Source organism: Populus euphratica, unplaced genomic scaffold (assembly GCF_000495115.2).
Source record: "Populus euphratica unplaced genomic scaffold, PopEup_1.0 scaffold126.1, whole genome shotgun sequence".
NCBI classification, from domain to species: domain Eukaryota; kingdom Viridiplantae; phylum Streptophyta; class Magnoliopsida; order Malpighiales; family Salicaceae; genus Populus; species Populus euphratica.
In genome coordinates, this window is record NW_011500016.1 from 11,343 (window position 1) to 29,174 (window position 17,832).

At 27.1% G+C, this 17,832-nt stretch overlaps 1 protein-coding gene, 1 long non-coding RNA gene and 1 other non-coding gene across 3 annotated transcripts; 2 read left to right on the forward strand and 1 right to left on the reverse strand.

Moving 5' to 3' along the window:
• Positions 1 to 252: 252 nt before the first annotated feature.
• TRNAA-AGC (transfer RNA alanine (anticodon AGC)) lies at positions 253 to 325 on the forward strand. The gene has a single exon. It is a non-coding gene; the product is annotated as a tRNA-Ala (tRNA).
• A 12,063-nt stretch (positions 326 to 12,388) lies between these two features.
• On the forward strand, positions 12,389 to 13,822 carry LOC105141676 (peroxidase 31-like). Its single transcript, XM_011048970.1, has 2 exons — positions 12,389 to 12,525; positions 12,611 to 13,822. The coding sequence occupies exon 2, from the start codon at positions 12,675 to 12,677 to the stop codon at positions 13,635 to 13,637; it is 963 nt and encodes a 320-aa protein (XP_011047272.1). The 5' UTR covers positions 12,389 to 12,525; positions 12,611 to 12,674; the 3' UTR covers positions 13,638 to 13,822.
• LOC105141675 (uncharacterized) lies at positions 13,796 to 17,456 on the reverse strand. Its single transcript, XR_845436.1, has 2 exons — positions 17,164 to 17,456; positions 13,796 to 14,167 (listed from the first exon to the last, which is right to left on the reverse strand). It is a non-coding gene; the product is annotated as an uncharacterized LOC105141675 (long non-coding RNA).
• Positions 17,457 to 17,832: the final 376 nt, after the last annotated feature.

Genomic DNA, 17,832 nt, shown 5'->3' on the forward strand with positions numbered 1-17,832 from the left:
AGAGAAAAGAAGACATTTGGCTAAAATTGTTGAACTTGTTAATGTTGTTCTTGTTTTATCGGTATAAAAGAGGAAATTACGGCAGGTTCAAGCTTGCTTTGGTAACTGTCATGCAAGCATTTTTTGTTGAGCTTTCTTTCTTTGATTTTTTTTTTTTTCGCAGGATTTTGGGTTCTGTTTAATTGATGGAAAGAGTAACCGTCCACTAATAATTTGTATTCATTTCTTTATATGGAAACCACAGCATGTTGTGGGGATGTAGCTCAGATGGTAGAGCGCTCGCTTAGCATGCGAGAGGTACGGGGATCGATACCCCGCATCTCCATTTTTATTTGTTTAATTTTTGAAAGAGGATCTGTCAGCCAGCTAAATAGTAGATCAATAGCCTGTTGGCACGTGCTCAGGTCTGGTAAAAATTAAACACAAAAAATGAATCTGCATTTATTGTTAAAGCATTTTCTAGTATAATACAATTCTATTTAACAATTCTATTTTTATTAATAAATGTTAAAAATAAGTTGTAGATGCTAGATGCTAATTAAAATATTTAATACTGAATCTCGGGGATGTTTTAATTTTTCAGTTATTTATTTACTTATATGGAAATAATTATATATATAAAGAGTAATAGTTTAAATTTTATTAAAAAAATAATTTTCTAGTATAATTCTTTATTTTCTTATTAATACTTTTTGTATCTAAGAAAAAAAATTCTATATCATTAATTTAATAATAAAAAACACATCAAAAATAAATTTAGACAATTTAAAATAAGAATAAAAAAATATTTTTCTATTTAAAACCCATTTATCATATCAACATGCTATACCTTTTTTGCAATTTTTTTACTAGGATATTTGTTCTTCAGACAATATTTTCTCATAATTATTAAAAAAAATTGATTACAACTATAATATTCTATATTTTGACATGAATGTATAAAAAACATAAAAATAATAAACCACTTGCACATTCTTGTCGGAAACCATTTAAAAGTATTATGAGTCTAAGTCCAACTCTTTAATTGGTTTAGATTTTAAATTAAATCATGTGAAAGTTGACTAGATCAAATTAGTAAGTTCAAATATTATCTAGTTAAAACTTCATTTGACTTTAAAAAAAAAAAACATTCAAGATAGAATCATTTTATTTTATTTTTAAAAAAACATGTATTAAGATGATGGTGTTTTAGATTAACTTAGGTCTTCAAAGTCGTTATCATTTTGATTTTTAAAAAAATATCGAGACAACAATATTTTGAATCCAGGCCTGCACAAAGGTTGTAAGTCCAAGCCTGCATATTTGTCATTTCTATTTTATTTTTCTTAAATTAAAAGTACAATGTGTTATTCATCTATTTAAAAAAAAAATAAGAAAACAAATGATGTGTGGTCTATAGTGGTATATGACAAGTGGTCTATATTGATCGTTGACATGTTTATCAACTTGTTGCATTTTGGCCATCTTAGATGGCTAAAATGTAGCTAAAAATCGGGTGGTAACTCTTTGGATTCAAAAAACTTGTTTCAATCTTTTTTGATCTAAAAATCCAAAGAAACTCATTCAAATCTTGATAAACTCATATCTATTTTCAAAATAATTTTTAATCAATTTAAAAACCAAATACTTATCACAATTCAAAACATAATATTAAACTCTGATATATTTTCTTTAGTAAGAAACATCATAATAGAGCTTCTCTTTTTGCAAATAGAACCCATCAATACTAAAAATAGTTTTTTCATTGTTAGAATATGACCACTTGACCACCTTTTCTCTTCTCTCTTTTTTTTCCAATGAATTTCTCTCCTTTTTTTCAAGCTTGGGGGCAAAAATATGAAAAAATTAAATTTTAAACAAAAAAAAAAGCCTCAACAAATAGGTATCAAATATAAAAGAAAAAACTTTGAGGATTAATTTTTTAAAAAAAAATATGCCTCATGAATAGTTAAAAAAGGTTGCATATTTTTTTCACATTCAAATTTATTCCTTGAAGTTTAAATTTATTTTAAGAAATAAAATTGAATTTTATTTTGTCAAATCAAGCATAAACTTAATGCTTAAAAGTTATTTTAACATTACGAAAATATGATTAAAAGCATGTATGGAAAATTAGCATGTTCATACTATATGAAAATAACAAGGCCTTTACATTAACATATGTGGTAAAACATCTTAATCTTTTTTATTTCCATCAGTAATTCTTGATAATGGATCACAAGTACAAAAAATAATTGAAAGGACTTCTTTATTGGTAGAGTTGAAAGGGATGTTACACCGTTACTACTGTCAAATAAAGAATTGTATGATGTGATGTCGTAGTATAATGACATTGTGTTTGATTTTCAATCTGGTAAGCTGAAGTTTCCTGATTTTAATGTGACCTACAATTAAATAAACTAAAGTATTTTCTCGAAGCTTTTTTATTAGAAGATCAATCTTCTCTGCCATAACATTGATTTCATACACAATGAAAAGATCATGTTTGAAAATATTTTTAATACAATTATGTACTTAAAAGATAAGACAAAGAATTAAAATATAAGACAAAGAATAACATGAAGGCTATAATAGATATACCTTTTTTTGTCACCATAAAAATATAGAATTGGTATATGATGGATCATGAGTCATAAAGCCTAAAGTCAACTTTGCCTTAGACAAGAATATATAGTTATTTATCTATCAATGACTTAAAAGTACTTGTTTTCATGATGGAAAGGCTTCAAATATATCTAGATTGGTGAATTTGAAAGATTGCATATTGTATGCAATGAAGAGTCATAATCACCACATATTTATGCAAATATTCATTCCAATAACTTACTATACATTTATCGTTTGATGTAAAAGTTCAAGGTTTAGTCCAGTATGAATAAATGTATCCATTCAAGAGGTTAAAGACTATATATGCATCATAATTAAATTTATATTGTCTTTTTTTTTAATTCAAAACATTCATTTAATTTCATGAAGGTACTTGATCAACCTTAAGAGAAAAGTAAAAAACAAAGCGCGTGTTGAGATTTTGATATGCAAAACTTATATTATTAAAAAGATTTTAACATTTATCTCATATTATTTTGAGTCTCACTTAAGAATAAGAATTAACTACATTTCAAGGCATGAAGATGGTCAGGATAAGTCTTTAAGTGAGAACTTGTTAATATTATCTCATCCTAGATGGCTTGTACAAAAAAATATTGTAAAAGGAAGATACTTAAAAAAAATTAAATCCAGACATGTATATAATTATGTATTATTTAACTGTGATGAATTAAGATCTTTTATTCAATAAGTATAACAATTAACATGTCGTTACTTTTGAAAAATCTAACTCTTATACTACAATAAACTAAAAAATTTAATTATTCCTCGTAGGCAACATCGTTGATTTTTACTATTTCAAAACTCACAACTTACTGAATCTTAAATTTTTTGATTACAAGATAAATAATTTTTCATATGGTTCAGAACACATATAAAAATTATTTAATCATTGTTATCTTTAGGAATATTAATTTTATTACATATTTCTCATTAACTATTCATAGTTGTAATTTATGTATCAGGTTTATTAATTGAGAGAGAATGCTAGTGTTACTTTGAATTTACCATGTCTACATCCTAAAAAAAAGGTGAAATGGTATAATGAGTATTTCATTAATAAACATGTTTTTTATACTAAAAAGTATGGTTAACATAAAAAGACATATAATAATGAAGTTTATATTAAGATATCAATTTATAAATATGTTTTAAATATAACATGGAAAAATATTATTACCCATACAAAATATATGTCTTAAATATTTATGATATTATTAAATCAATTCCTTAGTATTTTCTTTAAGTCTTAAAATTGAAATCTAACTAACTAACTAACTAACTAACTACTTTAAGTCTGAAAATTGAAATCTAACTAACTATATATTTATTGAGTTCTAAGCATTGTTATTCAACTCGAACCAACCTGACAGGTCGACCTGGTGGTTGGACTAGTTTGGGTTTGTTGAAAAACTGGCCGGTACAACAACTCGGTTGACCCATGACCCGAGCGAACCTGGACGAGACCCAGTTATTTTTTCAAATGTGGTTTTTCTCCTATACCCCTCTTTTTTCATATTTTTTTCAATTGATTATTAACACTTTTTAAAATTCACTATATAAATATTAGAAAAATATTTTACTTTTTCAATGTGAAATCTGAAACCTTTTAGTATATATAATCTATTTTTTCAAGAAAAAAGTTAATTTTTTAATTTGGGATTTGAAATCCTTTTATATATATATATTCTATGTTCATAAGAAAAAAGTTATTTTTTTTAATTTGAGATTTGAAACCCTTTTATATATATATATATATATATATATATATATTTTATGTTCATATGAAAAAAATTTATTTTTTTTAATTTGGAATTTGAAACCCTTTTGCATATATATTCTATATTCACAAGAAAAAAGTTATGTTTTTTCAATATGGAATTTCAAACTCTTTAATATATATTTTTTATTTTCCCAAGAAAAATGTTATTTTTTAAATGTGGGATTTAAAACTCTTTCATATATATACTCTATGTTCATAAGAAAAAAAGTTATGTTTTTTTAATATGGAATAAAAAACTTTTTGGTTTAAATATTGTAACTTAAAAAAATAGTACAATATCTTTTTAATATGAGATTTGACCCTTTAATAAATATAGTTTATGTTCTCAAGAAGAAAGTTATTTTTCAATGTGGGATTTGAAGCCTTTTTGTATATATACTCTATGTTTACAAGAAAAAAAATTATGTTTTTTGAATATAAGATTTAAAACCCTTTAGTATATATACTATGTGTTTCCAAAAAAAAATTATTTTTTTAATGTGAAATTTGAAACCTTTTCATATATATACTCCATATTCACAAGGAAAAAGTCATGTTTTTTTAATATGATAAAAAAAAATTAGTTTAAATACTTCAACTTAAAAGGGTAACATAATATTTTTTCATTATGAGATTTGAAACTCTTTAATGTGTGGGTGTGTGTGTGTGTTCATAAGAAAGAAGTTATTTTTTTAATATGAGATTTGAAGCCCTTTAGTATATATATTATATGTTCATAAGAAAAAAGTTATATTTTTTCAATGTGAGATAAAAAAAATTTAATTTAAATATTTCAACTTAAAATGAACACAATATCCTTTCAATGTGAGATAAAAAAAACTTTTTAAAATATTTTTTTAACCTTCTTTATTTATAATATGTTTAGCCTATATTCACATGAATTTTTTTTCTTAATTTTTTCATATGAGGTATTAAAACTTCAAATATTTTCTTAAAATTTTTCTGGGTTAACCTATGAAATCTGGGATCAGGTCCATTGGTCGAGTTAACCCCTGGGCTGCATTTGATAACTATGGTTCTAAGTCAAAAAGAAATATAGATTACCTTTTACATATATATATATATATATATATATATATATATTTATATTCCAATTTATTCTTTTAAAAATAATTTTAACCTTCTGAAAACATGAATATGATAATATATTTCCTCATTTCAAAAAATTACACTATATATAGGTCATTATAAAAATTTAATTTTGATTGAAATATAAAAACACCCTTATAAATAATATAACCTAAAATCTCAATTTAATTTTTATTTTCATTCTAGATCTATTAAACAAAGCAAATAATTCATCGAAGTTTCTTTCCCTAACTACAATTTCTCTTCAAAAACAACTTTTTCAAGAACAATTATTTCAATCTAGAACTACTACCACCACCGTGCATTGAAAGTGATGTTGCACCGCTGTTACTGTTAAGTAAAGAATTATATGATGAAATCAGTTATATAAATAATTATAATGTATTAGTTTTATTTTAATTTTGATTTCTTGAATTAATAATGATGATATTTTTAGGTTTAATCTATCTTGAATTAAGTTTTAAGAGTTGAGATGGAGAAACAAAAAACTCTAAACTCTTTTTTAAGAAAAAATATGCCAATATCCCTAGAAAATAATGCATTTGTTATAGCTACTATTCAAATATGGTAACTCCTTCCCATGATTTTGACAAAATAATTTGTGAATTTGAGGAACTCAATGAACACTCTTCTAAAAGCCAAAAAATCAACATGAAAAAATAAATGTTATTTTTTTGGAACATGATCCAGGACTACGACCAACGGTGTTGAATTTTTCTATTAACCAAATAATAAAAATCCATTGTGCTTATCTTAAAGTTGGTTCATTCCAATCTATCCTTTCATAGCATCCTTTTTTAAAATATAGAAATCATCATCGTTGATTTCAAACTTCTTAGTTTAAAGCATATCTAAGTTGGTTAGAGTATGAATGTTATATTTTGTCTACCTTACTATTATTTTGGAAAGTCAATAAAAAGGTTAGGATGAAATGCTTTTGTATCCATGGTTAAGGAGAAGATGTTGTAAGCAATATAAGGGGTGAGTGGGATAGACTCCAAGCTTTATTTTATAAAAACTGTCATTTCGCTTGACTAGCTCATAAGTTATAATTAGCTCTTATTATTGCATCTACAGAATGACGAGTTATAACTTGCTCAAGCAATTAAAACCAGTAATAAGAATAGTCAAGATGAAATAAAAATAGAAAAATGAGTAAACAATTCCAGTACCTTACAACAACCTAGTGATACTTGATGAGGTTCTCATTTTCAATCAATTTATAGCTTGTCAAGGATGTTTAATGAAACTTGTAAATTTATTAATATTATCCTTTAAGATGGAGCAAATTATTCTAAAAAAAAAGATGTGAAAATAGCTTATTTAGCATTAACATATTTTGAATAAAATATTTTTTATATAATGAAACAAATTATAGGAATTACTGATGTTTTATACTGAGCTTTGCAGCAACAAGATCAAGATTTTGTCAATGCCACAAGTTTAGTTTCAACTATGAAGTCATTGATTCAAGAGTTACAAGATGATGGATAAGAACCTTTACTTCAAAATGTTTTCATGTACAAAATGATATTGATATTCTTGATTTGAAAGCACAATATACAAGAGCTCATAGCAGGTTTTATTATCAAACTGAAGTTTTCACAACTTTAAAACATCATTTCAAAGTTGATATATTTATAGTTGCTATTAATTTCTAATTATATGAGTTAAATAATAGATTTTGTTATTAAATAGTTGAACTTTTTATTTTAAATTTGATGTTATGTCTTTAATATTCTTATAGCTCATTAACAAAATGATGCATGCAATTTGGATGTAAAATTTTATTCAAAAGGTTTTAGTGAGCCAAAGAAACTTTATTTGATGTTTCAACTTCAACATTAAAAACTTGATATAACAAAATATATAAAATTTTAAAAATTGACTATTGAATTGTATAGAGTAATGATAACTTCTAGAAGTTGAAAAAAAAAAACCTATCATTAATTTCACTATCCCTAACTCTTCATGTATTTATAAAAATCAAAAAAGTTTTTTTACAATGAAGTTGATCAAAACAAGGCTTTGTAACATAATAAATAATGGTTTTCTTGTTGAAATTTTAGTTATCTATGTAGAAAAAAATTATTTTAGACTTCACAAAATATATGATTATGGATGAGTTACACTTAATAAAAAATTGTCAAAGATGGCTTAATTGAAAGTTTTTTTATCTATTTTTTTATGTCTATATTATATATTTTTAATTTTTGGTATTTATTATAATGTAATAAAATACTATATATGAAAATTAAGAATTTTTTTTATTATACTTATATAACTTATTAAAATAAAATTTGACTTTGTTTTTTTACTTTCATATATATATATATATATATATATATATATAGTTTTTCTAGATCCATCCCAGCCAAGCATCGACAAAAAAGAGGAGACGACGACAGAGAAACGCCACCAATTCACAGCTGCAGCTAGCGGGAAACCGCGGCCCTGAACGCTGATTCATCTATTTTCCTAGCTGTGTTGCATGGCTGGATGCCAAGTTAGCTGTTAATTTGGAAACTTCTAGGAACCCCACATGAATGCTTTAGGTGGGACCGCCTGAGCACATGCACATGTCCCCTCATCTTGCCGGTGTAGACAATAGAACGCTTTTCTTGCTTATTTTCTTTGCGGTGCTGGTCTTCTCTCTGATCTGGCCACATGAGGGTTGTTAATTTGTGGAATTCAGGGGTTCAAGAAAATTTATTCATTTTCTGATTATTATTTTTTTATATTTGAATTTTGAAATTAATATTGAGATTAATTTATTCTTGTTAATTCATCAGATCAATATTAAATATACATTGTTTAAGATTATACAGAAAAAAATAATCTCAAAACACATAAAATGACCCATGACCTATGCCCTGTTTTTGTTGCGGCAAAAGAACAACCAGACATCTTACACCGACATTTTTATAAACAAAGCCGTTTTATTTATTTATTTTAAATCAATAGATATTTTGGAGGAAAGAAAAGAGAGAGAGGGCGCCAAGCATGCCAGAACTCCGAGGCCAAATCTTGTCCTCTTCCATTTCATTGGTAAGACTTATTCAACTATTCTTTCCAAACTACCTTTATTATTTCCTTTAAATCCCATGATATCTCTAGTAATTTAAGAATAAAATTGAATAAAAAAAATAATTAATTATTTTTTATAAAAAATAATTAATTATTTTTTTTATTCAATTTTATTCTTAAATTACTAGAGATATCATGGGATTTAAAGGAAATAATAAAGGTAGTTTGGAAAGAATATTTTTTAAAAAAATTATATTAAAAAAATAAAGTTTATCTGAATTAATTTTCAAAACTTGTAATTTTTTATCATGAGGCAGGAACTAACTCTATATAGAAGGGGAAAAGACAACAAAAAAAAAATTCTCAACAAAATAGATGTTAATAGATTAAATTGAAAGAAATACAATAAAAATACATTCAATACAAAATAAACAACAATAAAAATAATATTGATCGGATTTGACATAGAAATAAATTTAAAATAAATGCTTAGGGATGAATTAAAAAAAATATATAATAAAATGAAATGAAATATCAAAATAATAAGAACTAAACTTGACATGAAAAATAAAGAAAACAATTAAAAAAATAAGATTAAAAAAATAATTGTATAATAATCAAAAAAATAAAGGTCAAAATATATATAAAAAATAAATGATATGACACATCAATAGTCTAGCAAGAAAAGAGAGAAAGGAAAAGTTTATTAGAGTTTTTTTTTTTTAGATTAACGTGGGTATCCGGGCCAGCTTACGCGCACCACGACTAATCCCGCGGGCCCTGAAGTTAACGACCATGTAAGCCTCCAGTGGCCATCATATGAGCAACCAAGGACTCGAACTTGAGACCACAGAGGAAGCAAACCTCTTAATCCCAAATCTTTACCACTTGGCCACCACCTAGATGGTTCATATAGAGCTTTATTTGTTTTAGATTAACGTGGGTGTCCGGGCCAGCTTGCGCGCACCACGACTAATCCCACGTGTCCTGAAGTTAACGACCATGTAAGCCTCCAGTGGCCATCATATGAGCAACCAAGGACTCGAACCTAAAACCACAGAGAGAGCAAACCCCTTGATCCCAAGTACTTACCACTTGGCCACCACCTAGATGGTTCATATAGAGCTTTATTGTGCATACATGTCACACCACCACATAAAAAACTTTGACACACTTTCAATGCCACCTTTGAGAGCGATATTTGATGTTTAATCACATGACACTACCTCATTGTTGACCTTTTGATGTGTATCATACACATGCCATCAATTTTTTTTTTAATATTTTATATTTTACTAAAAGTCCAAAGGGCTCTTTAACCCTAAAATAACTAAAAATAAAAAGTCAAGATCAAAAAATAAAAACAACTAAAAAAAACTTTAATTTTTTTTTATTTCAATAGCAGTTAAGTAACTTTATTTTATATTAAAAATTGAAATTTCAATGAAACTTCTACACTGGGTTAAACACTATTCTAAAAATATCAAAATATCCCTAATCATTAGTGAAATAAGAATAAATATTTTATAAGTAATTTAGTTATTTTATTGTGTATATAAAATTAAAAGGATAAAAATGCCCCTTAATACTAATTTTTTTTTAAAAAAAATATTTCAAATGTATCATTTTACTATGCACAACACATATAAAAAGATTGATCAATTCCGTATAAATGTGGTAATGATATTTTTGAGAGGGGTAGAATGAGAAAAACATTATGGACCATCAGGAATGCATTTCCCACACATTTGCATTCCTACACATTTTAGTATCTATTATAATAATAAAACAATTTCCTATTAACTTGTGATTGAAAAGTATAATAAAATAATTATCTTTTAGTATTTAATCTAGTTATTAAAAAAAATGCTAATTGTAGTATGCATCAATGACATGTATGGTAATTGAATTATAAGGTCTAAAATTGCATGAAATGAACAGCTTGGCTTTGAAACAAACCCAACCCCACCACATGTCCGAGAATCAAATTGATAATCTATTCTTCTAAAGCTTTATTGGAACCTCCATGTATACTACTTCTATAGAATTAAACAACATGAAAGCAAGATTTCAACTTTAATTACTCAAGGTTAAGGTTAAAAGGGCAACTCATGTTCCTCGGTGATCTACAAATTTGGATGAATTGAGCGGGTATGAGGTGTAACGGAGCTTGTTTTTAAAGTATTATTTTTAGAAATAAATTCAAATAATATTTTTTAAAAATTTATTTTTGAATATCATCGGAGCTTGTTTTTAAAGTATTATTTTTATAAATAAATTCAAATAATACTTTTTAAAAACTTATTTTTGAATATCAATACATAGATTCAAAAATAATTAAAAATATAAAAGAATTAAAAACTTACAAAATTACTGTGCAAGACGTTATCTCCAATCCATTGATGCGTGTGTTCATGTAGAGATTCAATAGCAGAGGATACCCAGAGTGGAATCCAACGTTGGTATAGATAGAGCTTCACGAACTTCAAGTGTACTGAAACATGGGAGAAAGAGGTAGGAAAGCTTCTTAACAGTTTGCAAATTACGTTGATTGTTTCCTCTGCTCCGTGCCGCCTTGTAAATGCCCACCGCCATGCTCCTCCAGCGCCGACACCGTGCTCTTTTCACGCTCCGATATCAACCTCTTTCCCAATTATTAAGAGAATAGTCTCGTGCTTCTCTCTCCTCTGACTGCCACGTTTCCTCTTCACTTAAGGGCCTCAAATCAATCCTCCATTGGCAAATAATTGTTTGGGCTTTGTGAGAGCAAACCCATCAACACAACTCTTACTAGTCTTTTGGGCTTGGCCCAATCATTGGGTATAACAGCTAGAAAGATTGGATGGAAGGTTTAAATGGTTGGATTGCCCTTTATTGTGATCTTTCCTCTTCTTTTATAAACGTGTTTTATATTATTTTTTCTTATTTTTGTCATAAATTTTATTTATTTATTAAGGTTTATTTATAAATAAATTAAAAAATATAAAATATAAAATATAAAAATCCAGCTATAATTCATAATTTTTTATCTTATTTTTGACTTTATAAAACAAAACATTTTTCCTAAATAAAAAACCTCAACTGGTAAATAATTATAAGATGGGCTAGAAAAGATCAAAAGAATACAATAAAAATATAAAAAATTCAGAAAAAAATTTCTTGCTCGCTTCTCTAATTTTTTTTACTTTATAAAATAACATAAAAATATCCGTACATAAATAACTAATCTGAAAAAAAAATTCCAATGATAAGTAAATAAAAAATATTATATAATTTTTTTTAGTTTTTAGAATTTGTGACAATTTTATTTTATATGAAATTAGAATCAATAAAAATATAAGGAAAATTGATTTGATAAAAAATAAAGGAATTCATGTTTTTCATGAACCAAACCGCATGCATGCATCCTTTTGCTAAAATTAAAACACATCCATATATTTATATTTATATAAAAATATATACCATATGTCATTACATATGTCACTACAGTGATGAAAAATTATACGGTGTTTAAAGAATAATTAATGATATTCTAGCAATTATTTTTTTGTAATTTATTTTAAAATAATTGATATAAAAATAAAAAAATAAAAAATACATTATTCAAAAAAAGATAAAATATTAAAAATAACTAATAAATTATTATTTTAGTATTAAATTACTCTAATAATGATGAGAGGAGTTTAAGAATATAGTTGGGATCGTTTTTTAAAATATTTATTATTTAGAAATGTATTAAAATAATATTTTTTTATTTTAAAAAATATTTTTAATATTAGTATATTAAAATAATTAAAAAAATATTATTTTTTTAAAAATTAAATATTTTTATTAAACAAAAACAAATAGCCTTTACTCATCTCAGTTAAATCTCTCTTTTATTTTTATTTAATGAGAGGGAGGAACGCCATTTACTCATCTCAGTGGGCGTACCTGGGAGCATGCATCCCGTGATTGGTGGTGAAGAGAGTGGCGCGTGCTCCCTCTTCTCTCTCGCACTCAAAAGCCAGAAGTAAAAGGTTTTAGTAAAATACTCCCATCGACCACAGTCCCTTGAGTCCTTTCCCATTCAGAATAACACTTAGCTGCTTGCTCATTTTGCAGCTAAAAAGCGCCGCCTCACCACCACCAGGCCCGCTTCCTCTCTGGAGAAGGAGTAATTAGCAGCATGGCAATGCCAAAGGAGCAATTTTTCCTTATTCTCATCTCCTTCTCTTCCCTCATATACCCCTCCCAGTCCAGACTCTCCTACAACTACTACTCCAAATCCTGTCCAAACTTCAACAAAATCATGCAAGAAACAGTAACCAGCAAGCAGATCACCAGCCCCAGCACCGCAGCTGGCACTCTCCGCCTCTTCTTCCACGACTGCTTAACCAATGGCTGCGATGCCTCCATCCTCATCTCCTCCACCCCTTTCAACTCCGCCGAGCGTGATGCTGACATCAACCTTTCCTTACCCGGCGACGCCTTCGACCTTGTCACTCGCGCCAAGACCGCCCTCGAGCTCTCCTGCCCCAACACCGTCTCCTGCGCCGACATCCTCGCCACCGCGACCCGCGATCTCGTAACCATGGTCGGTGGCCCTTTCTACAATGTCCTCCTCGGGCGCAAAGATTACCGCATCAGTAAATCTTCGTATGTTGAAGGAAATCTGCCAAGACCCACCATGCCTATGTCTAAAATTATCAGCTTGTTTGCTGCTAAAGGTTTCGGTGTCCAAGAAATGGTGGCACTGAGCGGTGCTCATACAATTGGTTTCTCTCATTGCAAGGAGTTCAAGAGTTATTTGTATAACGACACGCATTATAATCAGAGATTTGTTCAGGCGTTGCGAAATGCTTGTGCGGATTATCCAAAGAACCCAACTCTGTCGGTGTTCAATGATATAATGACACCAAATAACTTTGATAATAAGTATTTTGATAATTTGGGTAAAGGGTTGGGGCTATTAGAGTCAGATCATGGGTTACATAACAACCCAATGACAAATCCTTTTGTGGAGATTTATGCCAAGGATGAGAAGAAATTCTTTCAGGATTTTGCGAGAGCCATGGAGAAGCTGAGTGTTTATGGGATCAAGACCGGGAGGAGAGGCGAGATTAGGCGCAGGTGTGATGCCATTAATTAACTCAGCCCTCTCTTTTCCATATTTTTAATTATTGATTGTGATTGAGAAGAGAGTGATTTTAGATGATGCATGGTGTTTTGTTTTTGCTATTACAATTCTTTCTTTTTCTTGATAATCTGTGTATTCCAATGTTTGCACCAGTTGCAGGAGCATGATAATTTATATGATATCAAAGCTTTATTATATATTATTTACCTTGTTTTATTAAAATGCTCAAAAGTTTCAGTCTCTGTGAAAATTGCTTGTGCTTTTGGTTCTGCTTCATCTCTGTATTCCAATATGAGAGTGGCTAGAGTTGTTGCCTGCCTTAATTCCTACTCAAGTTAAACTAATTTGAGCATTATTGATGGATGGTCTGGCCAATATTTCTGTCCCCGTCCCCCTGCAACTCTTAAGTCCTTTGAATGTCGACGGATTTAAGCCCCGACATGGTGCCCGGAAGCCCTCTCTGGTTAATAATAAGGGAACTGCTATTGGCATATCCGCCGTGCTCTTTCTCTCGATTTGCGTCTTTTAGGGACTTCATCTATCTGTCATATTTCAAGTTTAATTCAATAATTTGAACTGTGAAAGAAAGAAAATAATGACTGAAGATGTTAATGTGCATTAAATCACATCTATTCAAGTTGAATTCAAAGATATAGATTTAATAAACATCATGGCATGATAGGATCTCAATCTTCTCATTAAATTTTGTCCAAATAAAAAATAAACTAATCTATAAAATAATTGCTTTGTTTCAGACAGATTCTATGAACCCCTCCCTCATCCACTTCACTTCCTGATTGCCAGATTCTACAATCCACTTATTACATGTTCTTTTTCGTTGTTCTTTTTTCTTGTATCCTTTTAATAATAGGCTTTCTTGTCTCTAGATTTTGTGTTGATGCTATATCTATTTGATAGTAGTTTGCTAGTTGATTTGTTAGTTTGACCATGTTTTTTTAGCATGAAATTAATTTGTATGTCCCCATTATGTTCTGGGGACCTGTAAAAAAGACATGGTTCATTGTTGTTAACCTTGAAAGTAAAATCCTTCTGAAAAAATTTTTGTAGGGAAAGAAATTTTTAGCATAATCATTAACCTACAAAATACATTTGTTTTGAAATTTTTTCATGATGATAAATTTTTCTATTAATGTATGTCTTGTCTATCTTAACCAATTTAACTAAAATCATTGTTTATGTTGAGAAATAAATATTTTATGATTGTTAAAGTAAGTATCAAAATAGTGTGTTTATATTTTGAAAACTTAAATAAAAATATGTTTAAAATATATTTAAAAATTATAATAATAAAACACTATTTTAATCAAATTTTCAACATTTTATTATTATTAATAGTGGTAATGGTAGTGGTAGATATTATTATCATTATTATTAGTAACAGCAGCAGTATTTTCATATTAGATAAATAATAATTGGAAAAAAATATTAGAATTCAAATAAAAATTTATAATAGAATTTAAGAATCATGTAAAAAATAAAGAGTGAGTGATTCTAGTAAACATTTTTTGTAGGGTAAAAAAAAAAAATCTAAAGAAAAAGAAAAGGAGAGTTAAGGGCTAGGTCCAGCACTTGGTCCAATAGTTTCTTTTAAATGTCTCATAAATTTACATATATTTGACTTAGTTCCTACTTTTTATATACAATATGCTTCACATTGCATCAAATTCTCTAATCTTTAAGCATAATAAGTTCGATCTTGTATATATCCATTTCTAATCTTATCAATATATTTTATTGAAAGTCTAATTTAAAGGTAAGCGATAAGATATAGGGCATGACCTTAAAAAAAAGAAGATGAAGAAGGGATATTTACATAGCTCATCACAAACCATATCATATATGTTAGAATGCAATTTCTTCTTTTAATAACTCTATTTTGTTGTGGTGCTTCAAGAGAGCTACATTGTGAAATAATCCTAACTTTGTTTAGATAATTTTGAAATTCTTAGCTTAAACATTTACCATTTTGATCTAGTCTAGTTGTAGTATCTTGATATACTTTCTAGTTTATTTTTCAACTTTCTTTCTGGATTCTTTGAACATTTTAAATGATTATGACTTATTTTTTACTAAATACACATAATCATATCTAAAATGATCATTAATAAATATGATGAAATGCATATATTTATTTATAGCACAAATCATTATTAGTCCATATATATATATATATATATATATATATATGTATTAGACCTAATAATTCATTAAGTCCTTTATATTTGTCAGTAAAAAGTATTTTGATCATCTTACTTACTAAATAAGTTTCACAAGTTTCATATAATTCATAATTAATATGATCAAAATATTATTTTTTATATAACTTGATGATTCTTATTTTATTGATATAATTTAATTTACAATATCATAAATACGATGAATATTGATTATCTAATTTGTTTTTTGTTGTTGTTTATATTGAACATAGACATTTTTAAACCAAGTATACATAAATAATTTGTATAAATATCAAAACCTTCATAAATATTATTATTATATAAAGAGCAACATTTTCTATTGATAATAAATTTAAATATATTCAAAGTTAAGTAAGAAATGAATATGATTTTATAGAAAATACTAGAACAAAATAATAATAATCAAATTTTAGCATCAATTCACTGGAAAAAATTAAACATTATGTTCATATAATTAATGCAGAAACTCGTGCTCATTGCCAATACATAAGTCCACTTCACCTTTATACAATCTTTTATTTTATTTTAGTTATTGCATATTATTGCAAATATGAAACCATAACTTATATTCAATGCCCAAAAACTAGTATGTGAAGTAGAAAAATAATTTTCAATTATAAACAACAATGAGTGTTCACAGATAAACCTTTTGTAATTTTAAAGCAGACAGTTATAGAGGTATCATTTTGCTATTATAATCTTTTTTTTCTAATTAAATTATTTTTTCTCAACCAAAAAACATAGATTTTTTTTTTTTTAGCAACGGGCCTCGTCTAATAAAAATCAAAGGGAATTTAAATAAATATCCAAACAACTTTAGACAATCTAGAATAAGGATTAAAAAAATGCATCTTTTTAATTAAAACTTCATTATCCTGATTCATATATTGATAATTTGTTTATAAGAATATTTATTTTTTGAGGAAAAAAAAATTCAGAAGCATGGAAGAAAATTTTAATAAAAAAGTTTTTGTTTTCATTATTATGCCTGGATGTATTAAGAAATATAAAAATAATACACAACTTTTTTTAGTCCATTTTTATATCTAATCATGTGATAAAAAATAAAAAATACACATAAAAAACAAAAAGATAAAATCAAAGATAAATCATGAAGGGATGCACAAAATAAGTGATTGATAATTTAAAAAAAAAACATAAAAGACAGATAAAATCTAAGAAAAAACAAAGACAAATCACGAAGGGATGCACAAAATAAGTGATTGATAATTAAAAAAACACTATAATCTTATTAAAAAAATCAAATATAAATTGAACAACTCTTAATCAAATGAAATCAAATAAAAATCATAATGGACCTGGTAAACAATATGTCAAGTGACTAGGCCTGTATGGCTTAGCGTACCCAACCATCAAAAGAAGAGGTCACATGTGTGGGATTGCAAGGCCTGATCTTTTTTACTTGCCCAAAGAGCGAGTGATATGTTGCATACCCCTTTTTATTTCTTTTTTAAAAAAGCAGTTTGCCTGCCCACTTTTGAAACCATTGAAGAGAAGGTGAAAAAGTTGTTAGTGTTTTCCTACCTAAAAAAATATTTTTTAACTTATTTTTATACCAAAAAAATCCTGGTAACCACTAAACCACAACTCAAAATACCTCTAATTTTTTTTAAAAATACAAAATTAAACTAGAAAAAAAAAACTTTTTTCAATGAGATAGATAATAAAAAAACATCTTGAAATTTAATATATTAACATAAAAAATAACTTGTTTTATTGTAATTTTTTATCTCATTCTTCACTTTCTAATGAGTTTCTCTCTTTCCTTTCAAATCAAAGAAATAAAAAATAAACAAAATAAAAATTTAGACCCAAACTAAAATTCAAAAAAACTAAAGGGATAAGGAATGTAAAACAAAGTCAACGTAGAATATAAAAACTAAACATAACTTAAACATAACTTTTGCAGGTGAATTTTAGATAAGCCACCCAATTTTATTTTTTTCCCAGTTTGATTCTTATTTTTT